At 38.7% G+C, this 23,867-nt stretch overlaps 1 protein-coding gene across 1 annotated transcript in view; it reads left to right on the forward strand.

Moving 5' to 3' along the window:
* PHF20 (PHD finger protein 20) overlaps positions 1-23,867 on the forward strand; it is a 211,272-nt gene that overhangs the window by 17,044 nt on the left and 170,361 nt on the right. Inside the window, exon 2 of the mRNA XM_006875716.1 lies at positions 17,077-17,191. Coding sequence (XP_006875778.1) covers positions 17,109-17,191 — 83 coding nt within the window. The 5' untranslated portion in view covers positions 17,077-17,108. The remainder of the gene's footprint in view (positions 1-17,076; positions 17,192-23,867) is intronic.

A 23,867-nucleotide genomic window follows, 5' to 3' on the forward strand; every position in this document is an offset into this window, starting at 1 on the left:
TCTAAATTCAGGTGGGACATATTCAAGGTTTTATTTTGTGCTCTTGTGGACTTGTTTTCATTTTCTTCAGCTTCAGTTTTAATTTGCGTATAATTAATGGTCTGTTCCACAATCTGCCCCTGGCCTTGTTTTGACTTGTTTTCCATAGTCTCTTTCTGCAGATGTAGCTAATTTGATTTCTGTGTATTCCATCTGGTGAGGTCCATGTGTAATAATCGGCTCTTATACTGTCTAAAGAAGAAATAATGAACAAATAATTGATTTTGCAGAATTCTATCATGCGATCTCCAGCATAATTTCTACCACCAAGGCCATATTTTCCAACTGCTGATTCTTCCTCTTTGTTTCCAACCTTTGAATTCCAATCACCAGTAATGATCAATACATCTTGATTGCTTGTTTGATCTATTTCACATTGAAGAAGATGGTAGAATTCTTCTTATTCATCCTCACTGGCTTTAGTGGTTGGTGCGTAAATTTTAATAATAGTGGTATTAACTGGTCTTCCCAGTAGGCGCATGGATATTATTGTATCACAGACAGCGTTGTACCTCGTGACTGATCTGGATATATTCTTTTTGACAATGAATGCAACACCATTCCTCTTCAATTTTTCATTTCTGGCACAGTAAATCATGTGGTCGTCAGATTCAAAATGGCCAATACCATTCCATTTCAGTTCACTAATGCATAAGATATCGATGTTTATGCATTCTATTTTATTTTTGACAATTTCCAATATTACTAGATTCATACTTCGTAAATTCCATGTTCCGATTATTAATGGATGTTTACAGTTGTTTCTCTTCATTTTGAGTTGTGCCCCATCTGCAAATGAAGGTCCCACGGGCTTTACTCCCTTGGGCTTTATTCCATTCACGTCATCACGGTCAACTCTATTTTGAGGAGGCAGCTTTTCTCCAGTTGCATTTTGAGTGCCGTCCATCCTGAGGGGCTCATTTTCTGGCACTATATCTGACAGTGTTTTCTGCTATTCATAAGGTAACTAAATATTCAGAAGTAGTTAGTCATTCCTTCCTAGTCTGTCTTCATCTGGAAGCTTATCTGAAACCTGTCCATCATGTGACCCTGCTGGCATTTAAAATACCTGTGGCATAGCATCCAGAATCACAGCAACTCACAAGCCACCACAGTATGACAAAGTGACAGATGAGTGGTGGCACAGAAAAGCAGGTACTACAAAATGGTGACGTGAGAAGGCAAGGAAGGAGAGGAAAGAGACAAAGTTTATGCCCATGTCTTGGTCAGTCTTGGGGCCTTAAATTGTGGTGGGGAGAAAAGGAGAAGAAATTTGTGAGGTTAAGATGACTAGATCAGTGAGGTTGAGTAATGTGCTGAGGTCATATAGCAAATATATTTTAGAGCGAGTCCTGGCACCAGGTCCTTTCCGCTTCTTCTGGGAAGACCCACTGATCACATTCTCAGTAATTTGCAGTGTGTAAGCTCAAGCCATGTTTGCTTTCTGTCTGAATTTTAATTGTGGAAGTAAAAGTTTATCTCTCTATAGAAGACATTTCAAATATTTGGGAAGAGTATAGGGAATTTTTTGGTTTATTTCTTTTCTTCTTTCTCTCCTTTTCTCTTTTTTGTCTCCTCCAAGTAGATGGGACTTATCCAGGTCCTTTAGTGTGACCACTTTTCCTTCTGTGTCCTTGAGGTAACTTGAGGATGATGGTAGAACTCTTATAGTTGTTGCTGTTAAGTGCTGTCAAGTATGTTCTAACTCATAACGATCCTGTATATGGTTTCTGAGGATTGGCTGGTGGGTTTGAACCACCAACCTTAGGGTTAACAGTCCAGAACTTATCCTACAGCACCAGACCAGGACTCCAGAAGAGCCCTTACCCCCTACTTAAGCCAACTTGTTATTTTCGTAGGACTGAAGCTGTTCCCTTTATGTTCTTTAGCATATTGGATACTATTTGTGAATATTTTATAATATTGCTAATTGTAATCCTCTGAATATAAGTCAGAATGGACTTGGTGGCACACAACCATTGCCACCACCACTAGTACCTCCTGACCAGCATCAGTTAGGATGTCCCTATTCCTTATATGTGATGAACAACTCCAAGAGATGAGAGGTATTATATAGATAGGCAAACTGAGCCTCAGCGATTTTTCTTAGTACTCAGCCAACAATGAATGGAGTTAGAATTGGTATCCTGTTGTCTGACTCTTAAGCCTGTCTGTGATCTCCATTCTTAAGAACTCCTTGCCTTCAGAGGCGTAACTTTGGGTAGAGTTCCTTAGAAACTTTTTCCTAGGAGATCTAGGTATCACTCTGTTCATGCTCTAATGGGTCAACTGCTTGGGCTACAGGGAAGAATCTCCACCTCCTGGGCTCAGGGCTCTTTTGGAGGAAACTTCATTCCTGAGTGAGACTCTGTCTCTAGGCTGTTCCTTATGCCTAAATTTCTTTTCCCCCAGATCTTCACATGGTTGTCTCCTTTGCATTTAGGTCTCTACTTTGACATCAGGTCTTCATATTTAACAACAACAACTTCATACTTTTGGTAGTCTTATCTAAAGTGGTCCTGTAATGTCACTGGTTTCACTTAATTTTGTTATCTCTGCCCTCCCCCGCCCCCACAGTACTTATCAGGGTCAGAAATTAACTTCTTTATATGTGTGTTTATCTTGTTTATTTCCTGCTTTCCTTACTAGAAGGAGCCCTGGTGAAGCTGTAGGTTAGGCTTTGGCTGCAAACCATTCATATCCACCAGCTACTCTGGTAGTGTAGTGGTTACAAATCGGGCTGCGAACTGCAAGGTCAGCAGTTCGAAACTACCATCTGCTCCGTGAGAGAAAGATGAGGCGTTCTGCTCCCGTAAAGATTGACAGCCTCGGAAACCCTGTGCAGGGTCACTATGAGTCGGAACTGACTCCACGGCACTTAACAACAACAACAACTCCAAGGAAGAGAGATAAGACCGCCTGCTCCTATAAAGGTTTGCTGTCTTAGAAACTCTATATTGGATCTCTATGAGTTGAAATAGACTCTGTGACTGTGAGTTTGATTTTGGTTTGGTTTCCTGCTAGAGAACAAGGTGAAGGGGCATGTTGTCATCCTGTATCTATCCCTAGCATCTGGCACACAGCAAACACAATAAATAGTAAATAAAGGGGACATAAAGATTTAGGCTAGTCTTTTCACTTAAAGTGAAAAAACTCCATTGAAAAGGAGTTGCCTTGAGCTTAAAAGGTACTCTTTCCCTTTCCCTTAATGGAGGTTGAATGTAAGCTAGGTGATAAGTACCATTGTTGTTTTTGTTAAGTGCCATCCAGTCGATTCTGACCCATAGAGACCCTGTGTAGGGTTTCTGAGGAGCAGCTGGTGAGCTTGAACCGCCGACCTTGCAGTTCAAAAGGCTTTGCAGTCTGGTGCATTAACCCACAGTGCCACACCAGGACTCCTTAGGTTATGCCAAAGCCGTTCTGTGGTTTCTGGGTGATTGACATTCTTTCCTTGAGTGTCCCACAGTTTATTTTCCTTTAATCCTGTCATAGAGCTAAGTCATTGAAATGTCTTATTCCATACTCATCTGTCACTTTCAATTCTTTATTCCTTTGAGTTCTCACTCCCTTTTTCTAGACCACAGTGGGATTGCTGAAGGCAGGACCTCCAGTTACCATGGCAACAGCACTCTTTCACCTCTCCAAAAATAAAACCTAGAAGCTTAGTGAATCCCTTATAAATAGTAAATGTATTATGAATTCAGACAATTCTGCAGCAATTTATTGAGTGCCTACTTTATGTCCTGCTATGGTGCTGTGAATCGGGCTGCGAACCTTAAGGTCAGCGGTTCGAAACTACCAGCCGCTCCGCGGGAGAAAGATGAGGCTTTCTACTCCCGTAAAGATTTACACCCTCGGAAACCCTGTACAGGGTCGCTATGGGTCGGAACCGACTCGACGGTACTTAACAACAACAACAACATGGTGCTGTGGGTTAAATTGCTGAACTGCGAAGTACGTTTGAACTACAAGGTCAGTGGTTCAAGATCACCAGCTGCTCCTTGGAAACCCTATACAGGGTCGCTATGGGTCAGAATTGACTCGACAGTACTCAACAACAACAACAACTTTATGCTAGACCTTTTAACAGGGACTTTGCAAACTTTTTCTTATCTAATCCTCATAGCACCTAAGTTAGGGGCCATTACCCTCATTTGATTAGTGAAGAAAGAGAACTCAAAAGACATTTGTTGTTGTTGTTAAGTGCCATCAAGTTGGTTCCAACCCTTGCAGTTCAAATGTCTTTGCAGTCTGGCGCATTAACCCACAGCACCACACCAGGACTCCTCAAAAGACATAGTTCATTATAAATAAGAGTTGGGTAGTGGTTAAAAATCTGGACACAGGAGCCATGGGACCTAGATTCAAATCCTGGCTCAGCCTCATTGCTATATGGGATTCCTTAACTTTTGTTCCTCTCTTTGCTCATCTTTATAATAATAGTATTTACCTCTTGGGTTGCAAGAATTAAATTTTATTTAGGGTTAGCTGTTTTTACTGTACGTTTTATTTATGTGGGTGTTATCACATAACATGTTGTTCAGTGCTGTTGAGTAAGTTACAGTTCATAGTGACACTGCATAGGGTTTCTGAGGAGCGGCTGGTAGATTTGATCTGCTGACCTTGCGGCTCAAACTGACCTTGTAGCCCAGTGCATTATCCTGCAGTACCACACCAAGACTCTATCAGTGGACGTAAGAGTATTTTATGTACTCTGTTTTGTAAGGGTAGTTTATATTCTTGTCATTTGAGCAGCATTCTTTATTTGATTTATGAGTTATCTGTCAAGCTCCAATAATTCCTTTCTCTAATGGAGTTTATGGTGAAAGAGTACAACCCTGGCACACACCTTTCCTAATTTTAATCCATTCGGTGTTCCCTTGTTCTGTTTGACCAACTGCTTCTTGGTCTATGTACAGATTCCTCATGAACATAATTAAGTGCTCTGGACTACTCATTCTCCGCAGTGTTGTCCATAGCTTGTTATGATCTACACAATCAAAAGCCTTTGTGTAGTCAATAAAGCACAGCTAAACATCTCATTAACAACCTGCAATATGCAGAAGATACAGCCTTGCTTGCTAGAAGTAAAGAGGACTTAAAATATTGATGCAGATCAAAGACCACAGCCTTCCTTCTGGGTTGCACCATAGTGTAAAGAAAACAAAAATCCTCACCATTGGACCAATAAATAAATCCATACAAATGGAGAAAACATTGAAGTTGTCAAGGACTTCATTCTTTTTGGATCAACTATCAACAGTCATGGCAGCAGCAGTCAAGAAATCAAATGATGAGGATAAATGTAAAGCTAATGTTCTCCCGTGTAAACTATCACATAATTCAAAATAAAAACTGAAAAAAAAAGAGAAAAGAAACAACGTATTGCATTAGGCAAATCTGCTGCACAAGACCTCTTTAAAATGTTGAAGAGTGAAGATGTCGGCTTGAGGACTAAGGTGAGCCTGAACCAAGCCATGGTATTTTCAGTAACCTCATATGCATGCGAAAGCTGGACAGTGAGTAAGGAAGACTGTAGAAGAATTGATGCATTTGATTTATGGTGTTGGAGGAGAATATTGAAAGTACCTTGGGCTGCCAAAAGAACAAACAGATCTATGTTGGAAGAAGTGCAGCCAGAGTGCTCCTTGGAAGCCAGGATGGCCAGACTTCATGTCTCATACTTTGGACATATTGTCAGAAGGGACCAGCCGCTGGAGAATGATATCATGTTTGGTTAGGTGGAGGGTCAGAGAAGAAGATGAAGATCCCCAGTGAGATGGATTGGCAAAGTGGCAGCATCAGTGCGTTCAAGTGTGGCAACAGTTGTGAAGTTGGCTCAGGACCGGGCAGTGTTTTGTTCTGTTGTGCATTGGGTCATTGTGAGTCGATACCAACTTAATGACACCTAACAACAACAACAAAGGGCAGGAAAGACCATGGACCTGTGAGAAGTGGTGTGTCATCTTATGGGGGAAATTCTGTTACATTTGATAAGATGACTGTCAGTTGCCTTGGAAGACCTCAAAATATACCAGGTCTTTGCATTGCAGTTTCTTTTCTTTCACATGGGAGCATTACAATTCTTAGTATGTCATGATCCAGTGAGATACTATAAAAATGAAAGGGCTGTTGTACTATTAAATGACATTTGAAAAAAAATGAGGGAACAAAGAAGTAGTGTAAATTTAAATTTGTACTACCTAGACAATCCCTGTTGGCAGTTTTTTAGAAAAGGAGTATATGTGTAACATTCAGCATGTAAAATACAGAAAAGTAAAAACATGAAAAGATCAATTCTTACACCCTGTTTTTCTTTTTAAAAAGTCAAACAGTGTATCAGTTCCTTCAAAGAAATAATTTTATGCATATAGTATAGTAGATCTCTGCCTGTATATGTGTTTATGCTTGTTTATTTATATTACCAGTTTGACAGCACTTAACAACAACAACTGTACACATGGAGTGTATGCAGCTATATGCACTGTGTCCTGGTGTGGCATTATAGCATAAGCACTGGACTACAAGACTGGTTTGAACTGTAAGGTCAGTGGTTCAAACCCTTCAGCTACTCCTCGGAAACCCTATATAGAGTCACTATGAGTCGGAACTGATTTGATGGCACTTGACAACTATACACATGTCTCTGTACCATGTTTTTCACTTAATGTATCTTGCAGATGGCTTCATATTAGCATATACGGATGACTTTTATTTCTTTTAATAGCTGTATAGCATTATATTTTACAGATGAGCCATAATTCATTTACCTAGGCCTCTCTTCCACCACTTGTATGTCAGTTTGTTGTACTGTGGTGGCTTGTTGGTTGCTGTGATTTTGGAAGGTATGCCACCAGTATTTTAAATACCAGTAGGGTACACCCAGGGTAGATAGGTTTCGTCTGAGCTTCCAGACTAAGACAAACTAGGACTAAGGAGAGGCAGACTACTTCCGAATAGTTAGCCACTGAACACCTTATGAATTTTTGTTGTTGTTAAGTGCCGTCGAGTCAGTACCGACCCATAGCGACCCTGTACAGGGTTTCCGAGGGTGTAAATCTTTACGGGAGCAGAAAGCCTCATCTTTCTCCCGCGGAGTGGCTGGTAGTTTTGAACTGCTGACCTTAAGGTTCGCAGCCCAATTCGTAACCACTACGCTACCAGAGCTCCTTTCTTTATGAATAACAGTGGAATATTTTCAGATAGCCCCAAAATATTTAATACTGAATCATGATGAATAACACCAGAAGATTGTCAGATATAGTGCTGGAAGATGAGCCCATCAGGTTGGAAGATACTCAAAATAGGACTGGGAAAGACCTGCCTCCTCAAAGTAGAGTTGACTGTGATAGCACGAATGGAGTAAAGCTTTTGGGACCTTCATTTACTGATGGAGCACAATCAAAATGAGGAGAAACAGCTGTAAACATCCATTAATATTCATAACATGGAGTGTATAAAGTATGAATTAGAAAAAATTGGAAGTTGTAAAAAAAATTTATTGGAAAGCGTAGATTGAGATCCTGTGCATTCGTGAGCTGAAATGGACTTGTATTGGCCATTATGAATCTAACAGTCATATGATGTACTATACTGGAAATGACAAATTGAAGAGGAATGTTGTTGCATTCATCATCAAAAAGAATATTTCAAGATCTGTCTTGAAGTATACACTGTCTGTGATAGGATAATATACATATACCTACAAGGCAGATGAGTTAATACCATTATTATTCATATATAAATATGAATACCAACCACTAAAATCAACGATGATAAAACTGAAGAATTCTGCCAACTTCTTCAGTCTGAAATTGACTTAATATGCACTCAAGATGTACTGATAATTACTGGTGATTGGAATGCAAAGGTTGGAAACAAAGAGGAAGGATCAGTAGTTGGAAATTATGACCTTGATGATAGAAATGATTCTGGAGATCACATGAGGGCAGATCATCAGTTTTACATTCAATCAATCGTATACTTTGTTTCACTACAATGGTTATAATCCCTTTCATGTACTGCAGATAGAATTTCACAAGACTAGTGACTTCTTCATTGCAAATAACTTTCTTTAATTTCACAAGACTAGTGACTTCTTCATTGCAAATAACTTTCTTAAACAACATAGAAGTTGATTATACACATGGATCTCACCAGATGGAATACACAGAAATAAAATTGACTACATCTGTGGGAAGAGAGGGTGGGAAAGCTCTATATCATTAGCCAAAGAAGGCCAGAGGCAGACTGTGAAAGAGGCCATCCATTTCTCATATGCAAGTTCAGGCTGAAGCTGAAGAAAATTGAAACAAGTCTATGAGAGTCAAAATTTGAACGTATTCCTCTTGAATTTAGAAATCATCTCAAGAAAAGATTGTATGCTTTTTTAGACACTAATGACTGGAGACCAGAAGAATTGTAGTATGACATCAAGAACATACAGGAAGAAAGCAAACGGTCATTAAGAAGACAAGAGAGAAGGAAAAGACCAAAATGGATGTCAGAAGGGACTTTGAAACTTGCTCTTTAGCATAAGGATGCTAAGGTAAATGGAAGAAATGAGGAAGTCACAGATCTGAACAGAAAATTTCAAAGGGCAGTTTGAGAAGACAAAGTCAAGTATTATAATAAAATGTGCAAAGTCCTGGAGTAGAAAACTAATGGTGAAGAACATGCTCAGCATTTCTGAAGCTGAAAGAACTGAAGAAAAAATTCAAGCCTTGACCTGCAATATTGAATGATTCTATGGACAAAATATTGAATGATGCAGAAAGCATTAAAAGAAGGTGGTAGACCTACACCTATGGAAGCAGTAGCTCAAAAGAGGGAACAAGTCCTTACAGCAAGTATCATTCCCACCCCCTCCACACACAGAGTAGACAGGGATGGGCAACTTGGACATTGGCTACCCAAAATGGGGGGCGGGGGGCTACAAAGGCAAGAAGTGACTGGCTTACAAGCTTTCAAGAGGGAACCTAGACCCAGAGGGCCTGGAGGAAGGAAGGTAGAATCTCCAGTGAGTAGTATTCAATCTGTCTAGGCGGGGCTGATGCAATGAAATGCAGATGGGTCTTTTGTGATACAATAGTGAATAATTGTTGTCAGGACTGACTGTGAGGGTTGGAAATGTAAAGGTGGATGTTTTATAGCAAGGAGGGGAGTGATTGACTTTTCAGTCTAGGAGCAGAGGTCCCTAGGACCATCAAGGGAGAAGAGCAGAGAGCGGGACCCTACCCAGAGAAGCAGGAATGCCTGAAATGGAGCCAGAGATGATGACGTGGAGTGATGGAGCAGCTGGAGACTCTAGACCCAGAGAGGGAGAGCGACTGTGTGCTGAAGACCTGGGGGGCACGGGGGAAGGATTGCATGGAGCGGATTATAACCATGGCAATGAGATGATATAAGATAGGATGAATGTAAAACTAATGTCCTCCCATGTATACTATCACACAATTCACAATAAATCATTTAACAAACAAAAAGCTCACCCAAACTACAATAAAAAGTAAAATAATTGAAAAAAAAAAAAAAAAGAAGGTGGTAGGACTTATACAGCATCACTGTACCAAAAAGAAATAGGTGATGCTAAACCATTTCAAGAGGTAGCAGATGATCAAGAACTAATGGTACTGAAGGAAGAAGTCCCGAGATGCACTGAAGACATTGGCAAGGAAGAAGCCTTTGGGAATTGATGGAATACAAATTCAAATCTTTCAATAAACTGCTGCAGTACTGGAGACATGCACTCATGTATGCCAAGAGATTTGGAAGACAGCTTCCTGGCTAACTAATTGGAAGAGATCTTTATTTGTGCGCATACCTAAGAGAGGTGACTCAATGGAAATCATTGGATAATATCATTAACATCATTTGCAAGTAAAGTTTTGCTAAAGATAAGTTAAAAACAACTACAACATTACATTGTCAGGGTAATTGCTGGAGTTTCAAGCTGGATTCAGAGGAGGATGTGGATTGAGCTGTATCATTGCTGATGTCCGATGGATCTTGGCTGAAAGTAGAGAATACCAGAAAGATGTTTACCTGTGCTTCATTGACTACTCCTGGACAGTATTGCAGAGAGTTAGTATTCTGGAACACTTAAGTGTGCTTATGAAAAGCTTGTACATAGACCAAGGGCCAGTGTTGGAACAGAACAAGGTGACACTGAATGGTTTAAAATTAAGAAAGGTGTGCTCCTGTGTTTTATTCTTTTGTCATACTTATTCAGTCTGTATGCTGAGCAAGTAATCCAAGAAGCTGGTTTATATGAAGAATGTGGCCCCAGGAGTGGAGGAATACTCATTAACAACTTGTGATATGCAGATGCTACAACCTTGCATGCTGAAAGTGAAGAGGACTTGACTTACTTATTGCTGAAGATCAAAGACTTTATTCATTATTGGTAGCACTTCAATGTAAAGAAAACAAAAGTCCCCACTGCTGGACCAGTAAATAGTATCATTATAAATAGAAGGAGCAGTGAAGAAATTAAATGACATAGTGCTGCATTAGGCAAACCTGCCGCAGAAGACTTTTTAAAGTGATCAAGAGCAAAGATATCAATTTGAGGAGTAAAGTGTGCCTAACCCAAGCCATGGTATTTTCAGTAGCCTCACATGCATTTGAAAGTTGGACAATGCATAAGGAAGACTGCAGAAGAGTTGATGCATTTGAGTTATGGTGTTGGAAAATAGTATTAAAAGTACAGTGGACTGCTTGAAGAACAAACAGATCTATGTTGGAAGAAGTGCAGCCAGAATGTCCCTAAGAAACCAGGTTGGTGAGACTTGTTCCCCATACTTCGGACATAGTATCAGGAGGTATCAGTTCCTGGAGAATGACACCATGCTGGGTATAGTGGAGAGTCAGAGAAAAAGAGAAAGACCCCAAGGAGATGGATTGGTACAATAGCAGTAGCAATGGGCTCAGATTTAACGATAATAGTGAGGATGATACAGGAGTGACAGTGTTTTATCCGTTGTGCATAGGGTCGTTATGAGTTGGAACAGACTCAATGGCCAACAGGCCTCTCTTGATGGACACTTTGTTTGGTTCCTAATTTTTACTGCTGAAATTGCAAAGTTGCACTGATTATCTTGAAAGATAATTTAGCGAATTTTGAAAGTGGGGGTGGGAGGGTTTGTACCTGTACAATAAGTTCCTGGCTTTGTGACTGCTGGGTCAGAGGATACATGCATTTCTATAGATAGTTTCAAGTTATCTCTAGAAAGGCTTTTCCAATTTTTGCTTTTGTCAGCAGTGTATGAGCATTCTCTTTTTTCTTCAGTAGGTTTCTGGTAACTTTAAAATTTGCCTGTCAGAAAAGTAAAAAAAATGATTATTTGTGTTTTCAGAAAATTTTGTGTGAGGCTATATGGGTATAATGTTGTTGTTGTTAGGTGTCATTGAGTCAGTACCAACTCATAGCGACCTTATGCACAGCAGAATGAAACACTGCCCGATCCTTGGCCAACCTCACTATTGTTGCCACGCTTGAGTCCATCAATGCTGTCACTTGGCCATTCCATCTCGCTGGGGGTCTTCTTTTTCTCTGACGCTCCACCTTACCAAACATGATATTCTTCTCCAGCGACTGGTCCCTCCTAACCATATGTCTGAAGTATGAGAGACGAAGTTATTATACCTGTGTATCTTCCCCTCCCCTCAATATGACAAAGAGCCTGGTGGTTCAGTGGGTTAAACATTGGGTTACTAACTGCAATGTTGACAGGAATTCAAATCCACTGCTGTTCTGTGGATGAACGATAAGGTTGTCTGTTCTTGTAAAAAGTTATAGTCTCAAAATCCTAAGTAGTTTTACTCTGTCCTGTAGGATCGCTGTGAGTCAGAATGGTCTCTGTGGCAATGGGTTTCATTTTTCTAGGGTTTTGGTCATTAACTTGCAATGTTTTGTTAACATCTTAAACTCTTGGCTCTGTCTTCTGAGTTGCAATGGATTCTGATTGTAGGTAATTTGAATGTAAAAGTGTAGTTTTGATGCCCTGCCAAGGTCCTGGTGTGGCGCTGTAGGATAAGCACTGAAGCTCTAACCATAAGGTTGGGGGTTTAAACCCACGAGCAACTCTTCAGAAATCTTCCACAGGGCTACTGTGAGTCAGAGCTAACTCCATGACTCTTTAACAGTAGCAACAGCAGCCAAGGTCTTTGTTTATCCTACAAAAATGCAAATTGCATTAAATTGTTTTTTTCTTAGTCAGTTTTTCCTGTGCCCTTTTTGAGCATATCACTTTTTTCTTATTCTGGAAGCTGGAGATTTTTGGAAGGAAAGGCTAAGGTCCTTAAAAACCAATAGGTTAAAAAATCACAGAACATTAACAATCTTTTATCTTCAGAAAAATGATTTGCTTTTAAGACTAAACATTAGAACTAAATATTTATGTTATCTTTTATTTGCAAAGTTCTGTTCCCATCTTGAACTGTATTCTTTAAAAAAATTCTTTAGTAGATGTCTTCACATTAAATTGAGACTTTTAGATGATTTCTCTGGTGTCCCCCTCCCTTTTCCCTTTGTTAGGGATTGTTCATCTGTCTCAGAATTTTTGTCTTGAGTGAACAGTAGCAGTGACTGAGTTGGATTTTTTTTTTTATCCCTAGTTTTCAGGATAGTGCTTTACTAAGAGCAAGTAATAATTAATCAACTATTGAAAGAATTGATGTGAAATTTAAAAATGAATCCTGACCTTCAACAGGGGTGGTGGGAGGATTGGTGATGGGATTTGAAAACCCCACCAGGCTTTTGTTTTTGTTCTGTGTAAGCCAGAGAATGAAACTAAACAGGTGGGTTAGAATTATAGTGAAATAGTTTTTAGTTCATCACTAAGAACTTTTTGACAATTCTTAAAGAGGAATTGTTTGTTTTTTTTTTTTTGATCTATTGGGAATAATTTGGTCATCTTCCCTCCTTTCCTGCCTTGTTCCTTCATTCTGATATTCTTATGGTAAGGCCTCCTGTGGTGCCATCTGTGTGTGTGTGTGTGTGTGTGTGTGTGTGTGTGTATGGTGGAAATAATTGATTCCCAAACCCAGCAGACCTGTCATTGACAGCTGAACCTGAATCAGATTTTTTAAGCCTAATTTCCTAATTTTAATAATACAGTTAATAATCACTACTAATTAGTCTTTAGTGCTGCCTATATGTTGTTGTTAAGTGCCATCCAGTCTATTCCAACTCATAATGACCCTGTGTAGGGTTTCTGAGGAGCAGTTGGTGGGTGTGAACTACTGACTAGTACAGTGCTGATCCTTTCTTTAAATTATCTCATTTAATCTCCACACCCACTCCTCACCACCCCCGCTTTATAAGAGGAAATAGATTCAGAGAAGTTAAGGAACTTACCAAACTCATTCAGCTAATAAGGAGTTGAGCTGGGGACTCAAGCCTCTGTAGAAGTGGGCTGTCCTCCTCCCTGAGTCTGACATAGAGTATCAACTCAGTGAGTGTTCAATTCTATTTTTGCCTTTTTTGTTAGTTTATCACCTTTTCATGTAATCTGGAAGGCCAAACAGTCAAATTACTTGGTATGTACAAATTAGTCAGAGATAAAAAGGTAGATAATTTAACATGATATTTCAAGTAAGCAAAAAATGAAGATATTGTATTATATTTACCTGTCAGATTTCATGTCTCATTTTCCTGGAGGGTGGTAGGTAAACCTAGTGAAATCTCTCTCAGTTTTTCTATCTTAGTATTCATGTAGATGAAACACTCCTGCTTTTCCGTTTTTTAGCTTTCAATTTCCGTAATTATAACTGTCTACCATTCTGCTGTCTGGAGTCCTGTTGTGGTGCTGTGGGCTAATGTCAGACTGCAAAGTTTTCAAACTGCAAGGTCGGTGGTTCAAGCCACCAGCTGTTCCTTGGAAACCCTATACAGGGTCGCTATGGGTCGGAATCGACTCAATGGCACTTAACAACAGCAAACAACAACCATTCTGCCGTAGTTAGATTTTTGTGCTCCTCAGTATCAGCTTCTTAGAATGAGGGATTGATAGATAGCCTATGATGGATAGCCTAGCCATTTACATTGCATTACATAGTTGTTGTTTTTCTTATGGAAAAATTGCATTGTGGAACACTTTATACAGTTACCAATTAAAAAACCATTGCTGTTAAGTCAGTTCTGACTCAGAGCGACCCTATCGGACATGGCAAAGTCTTCCCCAGAGTATTTCCAAGGCTGTAATCTTTACAGAATCACACTGTCACATCTTTTTCCTCCCTTGGAGAACTGCTGTTGGATTCTAACCACTGACATTTAGTTTGCTGCCAGGCACCGGTAGGGCTCCTAAACAATTATCTACATCTTGTTTTTACTTTGTCTTTTTTTTATATATACACATGAATTTTATTGGGAACTTAAAGTGGTATAATTTTTCATCTTAACCTTTTCACATAAAATATTGCAAGTAAATGTGCTATAAAATGTGATGTTATTACATATCACATATGAGGACCCACATTTGTGATTTTCCCACATTAATCCCTTGAAAAAGTTTTACTCTTAGTTTGTGTCTAGGGTTGCTCTGGTTGTGCATTGCTTGAGTAGTCTAGACTGTGGAGATCCAGAGTTGAGTGGGAGAGATGGAGAAGTTAGTCTGGGTTAGTCTGCTGTATGAGGCAGAGCCTGCTGAGTGCTCTGAGAACTCCCATCAGAATAACTATCAGCACCTTTGACTGCATATGGGCCTTCACAAATTACCTCAGTGATCCCAGGAACTGGTCTTTTGTTGGGGCTACTTTTCAGATAAAGGAGCTCTGGTAGTATAGTGGTTACCAATGGGCTGCGAACCTTAAGGTCAGCAGTTCGAAACTACCAGCTGCTCTGCGGGAGAAAGATGAGGCTTTCTGCTCCCATAAAGATTTACAGCCTCGGAAACCCTGTATAGGGTCGCTATCCAACAACTTTTCAGATAAAGGGGCCTCATCTAACACATTTTTTTACTTAAAAGAAAAGTAGCTTTACTCATTAAAGTAATTACTACTGATCCCTGTATGTAAAAAGGATTGCTAAAGATTAAGAGGGAGACCCAGCAAATTCCACTCCTAGGTGTATACCAGAGAAATCTGGAAGCAGAAACCCAAAGATGTGCACACACCAGTATTCATAGCAGCACTATTCACAATAGCCAAAAGCTGGAAACAATGTCTATCAATAGGTAAATGGATGAAAAAAAATGTGATAAATACACACTTCACAAAGTTCATGGAAAAATTCTACTAACTTTTTTTTGTTTTTCTATAGTTCAGAGGGAAATTCATTGAAAAGAGAGGGGAATACATATCTCACTTTTGAAAACTGAAGTTTCTAATTTGAATGAAGTTTTGAAAGAATTTAAGTTAGGTCCCTGACCATCCATCCAAAGGGTCAATGTTTGAATGAGGATCACAATTAAGAACTTTCGTGTTTTGCATTGAAAACCCTTCCATTGTGATTTTTTGGTAATAATTAGATTTAACAGCATTATCATTCTAATGAACAAATCAAATCAGAAAGCTTTAGATTTTAGAATCCCACTATTAAAACTACAAATAAATATTAGTCTACATCTATCACCAGTGTTTCTTTCCAATGAATTAACCATTACATTCCAAAATTCTGAAATGGCCATCAGCCAAAGGAAGACATTTCTTTAAACTTCTTGAAACCAATAGCTCTATCAAACTGCTGACCTTGATTTAGGATCAATCCATTATCTTTTAATTCACATTTTTTTCATGGACTTTTTGAAGCCCCCTCATACAATGGAAAATTACTTAGCCAGTAGGAAAAATGAACGTGAAGACATTATGCTGACTGAGTGAAATAAGCTAATCACAAAAGGATAAATATTGTATGACTTCATATATAAGCATAAATGTACAACAGGATTAAGAATGGGGAGTTGATTTAAGATTCAAAAGCAATGAAAAGAGTTGGAATATTTTGTACTGTTTATGCTAATAAAATTGATAGAATGGATAATTGTTGTTATTGTTAAGTGCTGTCTAGTTGGTTACAACTCATAGTGACCCTGTATAGGGTTTCTGAGGAGTGGCTGATGAGTTTGAACCACTGACCTTGTGGTTCAAATTGACCTTGTGGTCTAGTGTTTATCCTACAGTGCTACACCAGGTCTTAGAAAAATTTAAATGGTTAGAACTGACTTAAGAAAAAGTAGAAAATATAAATAGATCGAACAAAAATCTTTCTTGTCCAGTCTTACTAAAGCTAGGTATCAGTGAGTCTCAGGTTTGTTTGCTTCCTTCAAGAAGTTATTTATGTTTATTGTCTACATTTTTATCTTTCCACAGTAGAATGAAGGTTTCATGAGGAAAGGAACTGTGTCTCATTTGGTCTTGACTATTTCCCTAATGTTGTTAAGTGCTGTTAAGTTGGTTCTGACTCATACTGACTATGTAGGGTTTCAGAGGAGCAACTGATGGGTTTGAACAATTGACCTTTTGGTTACCAGTCCAATACTTATTCTACAGTGTCACACTGTTTCCCTAATTGTTATTTGTTGTTAAGTGCTTTATAAGTCGGTTTTGACTTACAGCGACCCAGGATAGGGTTTCCGAGGAGCAATTGGTGGGTTTGAACTATCCATCTTGTGGTTCACAGTCCAGTGCTGACCCTACAGTGCTACACCAGGATTATATTTCCCTAATGTCAGTCCTTAAATAGGTTCTCAGTACCTATTTAAGTATTAATAGATTAATAAATGACTGAATTTGACCGTGAGAGTGATTGTTTTTGAAGTTCTGAGGGGGTCCTTTACAGGTGAGTCCTTGATAAGCAATATTGATGCAGGGTATTCTCAAAATTCCAGAGACTACAAGATGCTGAATAAAGATGAGGAACCAGTGGACAGCAGGCCTATGTTAGAATGAGACAGAGTGAAAGAGGGCAGTGACAAGGTTTCGTGGAGCTTTGCGTTTTGAATAATGCCTGTTTGTCTCTTATGTGTAGTGAGTGATGCTACACTCTGGGCAGACTTTGCCTAAATTTCATAAATATTTAATTGGCTTTTTCAGGAGAATAAAGGCAGCCCTGTTGATGACTGAAAATGACAAAGCATCCACCTAACAGACGAGGAATCAGCTTTGAAGTAGGAGCCCAGTTGGAAGCCCGGGACCGATTAAAAAACTGGTACTTTTACTTTTTTCTGTTAATTAAAGCCCTTCAGTAAAGGACCTTTGTCAGCACTGATAAAACGTGGTAGGCTAGGCTTTTCTGTGGTGTGTACCTACTCCTTGTTTCTTGGAAAATGGAGGGAGATGTAAATCTAAAGCCATGAAACGTCTTTTCTCTTTGGTGCATGGATCCCTATGTTCATATTTGTTTCTGCTTTTTGTCTAATCTGCCAAAGTAAAGAGAAACATGGCTGGCTGCAGGAAAGGGAAGAGTTGATAGTGGCAGCAGTCTTGACTGTTGACTGCTTGCTTGTCAGGAAGAAGAGAAGAGAAAAAGATCAGGGATGGAAGAATAAAGGAAAAGGGTTAGATGGAAATAGCTTGTTTGTTGTGAACAACCCCTTTTGTTTTCCTGGGGGTATTGTTGTAATCTGGTTGAAATATATTCATCACACGAGGACACTTTGGGGAGATTGGACTCTAGAGCTGCGAGATTCTACTCTAAACTTTGTTATTAACCTGTGACTTCTTGCTAGTAATTATCTACGTTGGTCATCAGTTTCATCTGTAAATGTGGGTTAGTTTTGGCTGTACAGGATTGTTTTGAGAATCGAATAATAAAACTATGAGGGGGGAAAGCCTGATAAACTATAGAATTGAGAACATCCTAGAATTTGGTCGATTATTAGTGTTCAAAGTAAGGGTGGAGTTTCAGAATTCAAACTTCTTTGAGTTTTCATAAGGAAGAGTTTAGTACCCTTGGGGATTATCTCAAAATAGACAGGCTGACCAGTTTTTGTGGTGTAGGAAGAGAAGGTAGGGGAAAAGAGGCAAGGAGGTAACTGAGTAGAAAATTGTCTCACTTGCATTTTGGATCCTGGAAGACTTGATCTTAGAATTAGCGAAATTTGAACACCTAGTTGTTTGTGTAATCTGTAATTATTTCCATTTTTGGTTTATCTCAGGATTTTGTAAGATAGCTTTTGATGCTAGGGAATCAAGAGAAGAGATTTTGTTGTATTTTAATTTGGAAAACAAGGAACATACAGAAAAATATAGATAATACAATTGTCTATGTACTGGTCATCTAGAATTATAAATGTTAACAATTTTCTTTGATTTATATATTTAAAAATGAAACAATTCTGAGCTAATAAAGTACCCTTTATGCCCTTTCCAATTTAATTCCCTTTCCTCATTCTGTAAACAACAATTTCATAGATGTAATTGGAGTTGATTGTATCTTGTCTTGTTCATGTATTTACCATTTAGTACATACATATATTCATAAACAATTATAATCATTTTGAGTTTTTTTAAAAAAATTAAATAATATCATATTGTTCATTTCTTTTCTGTATCTTTTCAGTGTTCAACATGCTATTATGATTTATCTACATTGATATTTAGAATATTCATTCTAACTTTTGAATGGAGTTCCATTTTATTCAATCCCCTACTGATGGACATTTAGATTTCCAGTTTTTCACTGTGTACAGAGTGCTTTTGTGAATATCCTTGTAAATGTTTCTTTTGCACATGTGCAAGAATATTTACTGGGCAGTGAGTGGCTTTCAAACTTTGTGACCACAGCCTACAGTAAGAAACATTTTAAATCCAATGCAGTACTCACATACCCCCTCCCTCCCTCCTCCTCTTATGGTAGGTCAGAAAATTACCTTTTACCTTTCTGGACTGGTCAGAACCCACCTAACTCACCTCATTAACATATAAATTTATCTGAAGCAAAAATTTAATGAAATAATTCTCAGTCTTAATACATGTATTATACTCTGATTTTTTTTTCTATTTCCTTAAAACACAAACACAAAAATTATAGTCAAGAAGCATTCATTGATGAGAATATTTTAAGCAGAGTCATAGAAATTAAATTAAACTTTATTATAATTTTAATCTTTGTAGAATGATTTATGAATGTGGAATACTAGCATTTGTAAAATGAAGCTACAAAAAAAGAACATTGATTTTTCAATCTGCTATAGGGTCACTTTGAGTTGGTACCGACTCGATGGCACCTAACAACAACAACAGCAATGGTTCATGAGCTGAAGCTTGATAAGTTCTGCTTTGCAATGTGATACAGACATTTTCAGCTTTTCTAGAAATTGCCAGGTTGCTCTCTGAAATGTTTATATTAATTTATAATCCCACAATGAAAGCTAGCATCAAGAAATAAAATGATAAACCACAGACTGGTGATTTTGTGCAATACAAACAAAATGACCAAGTATTGGAATCCTTAATATATTATTTACTTAAATGTATAGATATTTAAAATCATATATTAAGGATTCCAATACTTGGTCAATTTATTTGTGTTGTACAAAACTACTGGTTTGTGGCTTGTAATTTTATTTGTTTATACTAGCTTTTATTGTACATATATCTAAAGTTTTAGATTGAAAAAGTTTATCAAACTTTATGGGTTTAGTTTTTTGTAATTTGAGTTTGTAAGTTTTCCTGCCAGTTAAGAATTATTCTTTTTTCTTCTTCTAAAAGGATTAAGCGGCACTTAACAACAAAAGGATTAAAATGTTGCTTTTCACATTTAAATCTTTAATCCAGTTGAGAGTTTTTTATTCAGTCTCATTGGTTTATGTTTACTCCTGTGCTGATGGCAACACATTCTTTAGTTGACTATTGCTTTAAAATAAGGATTGATTTCTGGTAAGATAGATTTTCCCTCTTTTTGTTTTGCTTTATTTGTTATGACTATTTTTTGATCTTTATTATTTAATGTAAATTTTTTATTAGTTGAGTTTCTTGAAAAATGCTGTTGCCATTTTAAAAAAATAAATGACATTGAGTTTTTAAATTAATTTGGGGGAAATAACATATTTATGATAGTGTTTCTACCCTGGAAAATATTATACCTTTGTATTTATTCACATTTTCCTTTAGGAACTTCAGTAATGTTTTATAGCATCCATAAACAAGGTTACATATTGTCTGTTAGATTTATTTCTGTATTGAAATAAAATCAGTGCTGTTCCACTTTTGTTTCGATACCAGCTGTACATGCCACGGTTCTTTCTCTGATTCTTAACTACCCAGAGCTAGGTCAGACTTAACAAGAAAAAGGGCACAGTCCTTCAGATGGCCAGATCTCCCCAGGACTTCAGATGCTTGCTGTCTAATATCCATGGCATCCTCATTTCTGATTTAGCCAGGAAATCCAAACCAGTTGTTGTCAAGTAAATTCTGTACCCCATGTGTTACTGAGTAGAACTGCTCTGTAGGGTTTTCTTGACTGTAATCATTATGAAAGCAGATTGACAGGCATTTCTTCCATGGTGCAGTCGGATAGGTTCTACTAGTCGCTGGAGAAGGATATCATGTTTGGTAGAATGGAGGGTCAGAGAAAAAGAGGAAGACCCCCAGCGAGATGGATTGGCAAAGTGGCAGCATCAGTGGGCTCAACTGAGGCAACAATAGTGAGGTTGGCCCAGGATTAGGTAGGCAGTGTTTCGTTCCACTGTGCATAAGGTCGCTACGAGTCAGTATCGACTCAATGGCACCTAACAGCAACAACAACAACCAATCTTTTGGTTACTGTTGCTATTGTTAAGTGACATTGAGTCGCTTTGACCCTATACAGGGTTTCTGAGGAGTTGCTGTTGAGTGTGATCCACCGACCTTGTGGTTCAAGCTGATCTTGTAGTCTGGTGCCAGGACCCCTTTTGTTTACTGTTATTGTTGTTAAGTGCCACCAAGTTGGTTCCGATCCTGTATAGGATTTCTGAAGAGCAGCTGGTGAGCTTGAACCACTAATCCTGTGGTTCAAGCCGATTTTACAGTCTCGTGCATTAACCCACAGCACCACACCAGGACTCCTTTGGTTACTAGTCATGTGGAAAGCTTTTGTGCCACCTAGAGACCTTCACTTCAGACCTGGTGATTACAAAGTCATGGTTTCCCTCTAAACCCCACAGGAAACCATCCCTAAGCCCCTGAGCCCAGGGGTTCTCAGGGCCCCTTACCTTCTGACTTGCTGGCCCCTACCACTTACATAATTCACTCACAGAATTCATGGGAAGTGCTATGCTTTCTATTAGTTTTATTGTAGTAAAAAGGATACAAATAAAGATGAGGTCTGGGAGCAAAAAGAGACAGACTGTCTTTCCACATGCATTCATGTTTTTTATCAACCAGAAAGCCCATTGAGCCTTTATTGGGGCTTCATTATGTAGGCATGATTGATCAAATCATCCTTCCCAAACCCTCCTCCCCACCCTTTTGGTAGGTTAGGGAGTCACCTTAGTTACCTCATTAACATAAATCATCAGGTGTGGTCTGAAGACTTTATCTCTAGGGAAATGCCAATGTTTAGAAGTTATCTCTTAGGAATTAGGACAAAGAGCAAGTTCTTCAAGTAAAGTTAAAATTTTTACCTCACAATTTTTAAGTACTTTCTAGTATTTGTTGCTTCAGTGAATGAATCTATTTATATTAAATTTCCTATTTGGTTGTTGCTGGTATGTAGAAATGCTGTTTTTTGTATCCATAAACCTTGATGCATTTCTTATTTGTTCTAATAGTTGTTTTGGATTTCTCTTGGGAACCCTCCCTATACAGGGTCACTATGAGTTGGAACTGACTCCAGGGCATACTACAATAGACTGTCATATAGCTGCAAACAATAGTTTGCATCTTCCTTTGCATTCCTCTTGCCTCACATTTCACCTCTCTCCTTCCAGCCCTCTCTGGCCGTCTTGACCAGGACCATACCAATGTGAAGTTGAATAGTAGTGGTGATAGTGGTCTTCCTTGTCTTGTTTTTTTATTTTCATGGGAACACATCTGAAATTTCACCATTTCGTTGGTGTTTGTGTAGAGTCATGTTTGTTTTTAAGTGCTGCTGAGTTGGTTCCAACTAATAGCAATAAATATCACATAGGATTTCTGAGGAGTGACTGGTGAGTTTGAATCACCAACCTTGTGGTTAGAAGTCCAGTGCTTACCCTACAGCGAAACACTAGGACTCCCAAGTCATGGTAAATGCTTTTCAATCAGATTAGGGAAGTTCTGGCTATTCCTTAAGGAGCCCAGGTGGCACAATGGTTAAAGTACTTGGATGCAACCTAAAGGTTGTCAATTTGAACCTGGCAGATGCTTCATGATAGACAGAAGTAGCAGTCTGCTTGTGTAAAGATTCTCAGCCTTGGAAACCTTGTTGTTGTTGTTGTTGTTAAGTGCCGTCGAGTCGGTTTCGACCCATAGCGACCCTGAATAGGGTTTCCGAGGCTGTAAATCTTTATGGGGCAATTATGTTCTTTATAAGGCTGCCTTAGAGGCTCACTCCACCACTCGTCTGTCAGTTTTTTGTACTGTGGTGGCTTGTGAGTTGCTGTGATTCTGGAAGCTATGCCATCGGTATTTTAAATACCAGCAGGGTCACCCATGGTGGACAGGTTTCAGATGAGCTTCCAGATGAAGACACACTAGGAAGAAGGAGTGACGAACTACTTCTGAATATTTAGTCACTGAAAACCTTATGAATAGCAGAGAAACAATTCAAGCCTCAACTTTCGTTATTGAAGGATTCTCTGGGCAAATTATTGAATGATGCAGGAAGCATCAAAAGAAGTTGGAAGGAATACACAGAGTCACTGTACCAAAAGGAAATGGTTGATGTTCAACCATTTCAAGAGGTAGCATATGATCAAGAGCCAATGATAATGAAGGAGGAAGTCCAAGGTGCACTGAAGGAATTGGCAAAGAACAAGGCGTCAGGAATTGATGGAGTAAAAATTGAAATCTTTCAAGAAAATGAGGCGGCACAGGAGGTACTCACTCATCTCTGCCAAGAATTTGGAAGACAACTAGCTGACTGACCATGACTGATTGGAAGAGATCCGTATTTGTGCTCATCCCAAAGAGAGGTGACCCAACGGAATGTAAAAATCATCGGACAATCTCTTTGATATCCCATGCGAGTTAAATTTCACTAAAGGTAATACAGAAATGGCTGCAAGCATACATTGACAGAGAACTTCCAGAGGTTCAAGCCATATTCAGAAGATGCTGTGGACGAGGAATATCATTGCTGATGTCCGATGGATCTTGGCTGAAAGCAGACACTATCAGAAAGATGTTTACCTGTGCTCTATTGACTATGCAAAATATTTCGATGTGTGGATCAAGACAAGCTATGGCCAACATTGTGAAGTATGAGTATTCCAGAACAATTAATTGTGCTCATGAGGAATCTGTATATGGACCAGGAGGCAGTTGTTCGAACAGAACATGGGAACACTGAGTGGTTTAAGATTAAGAAAGGTGTGTGACACGGTTGTATTCTTTCACCATACTTACTCAACCTGTATGCTGAGCAAATAATCTGAGAAGCTGGGTTATATGAAGAAAAAAGTGGCCTCAGGATTGGAAGAAGACTCATTAACAACCTGCAATATGCAGATGATACAACCTTGCTTGTTGAAAGTGAAGAGGACTTAAAATCTGTGCTGATGAAGATCAAAGACCATAGTTAGTATAGATTGCATCTCAATGTAAAGAAAACAAAAATCCACACCACTGGACTAATAAACAACGTTGTATTAATGGAGAAAAGATTGACGTTGTCAAGGACTTCATTTTTCTTGGATCAACTATCTACACTCATGGAAGCAGCAGTCAAATCAAACGATGTATTGCATTAGGCAAATCTGCTG

This window comes from Chrysochloris asiatica, unplaced genomic scaffold (assembly GCF_000296735.1).
Source record: "Chrysochloris asiatica unplaced genomic scaffold, ChrAsi1.0 scaffold00337, whole genome shotgun sequence".
In the NCBI taxonomy this organism is placed as follows: domain Eukaryota; kingdom Metazoa; phylum Chordata; class Mammalia; order Afrosoricida; family Chrysochloridae; genus Chrysochloris; species Chrysochloris asiatica.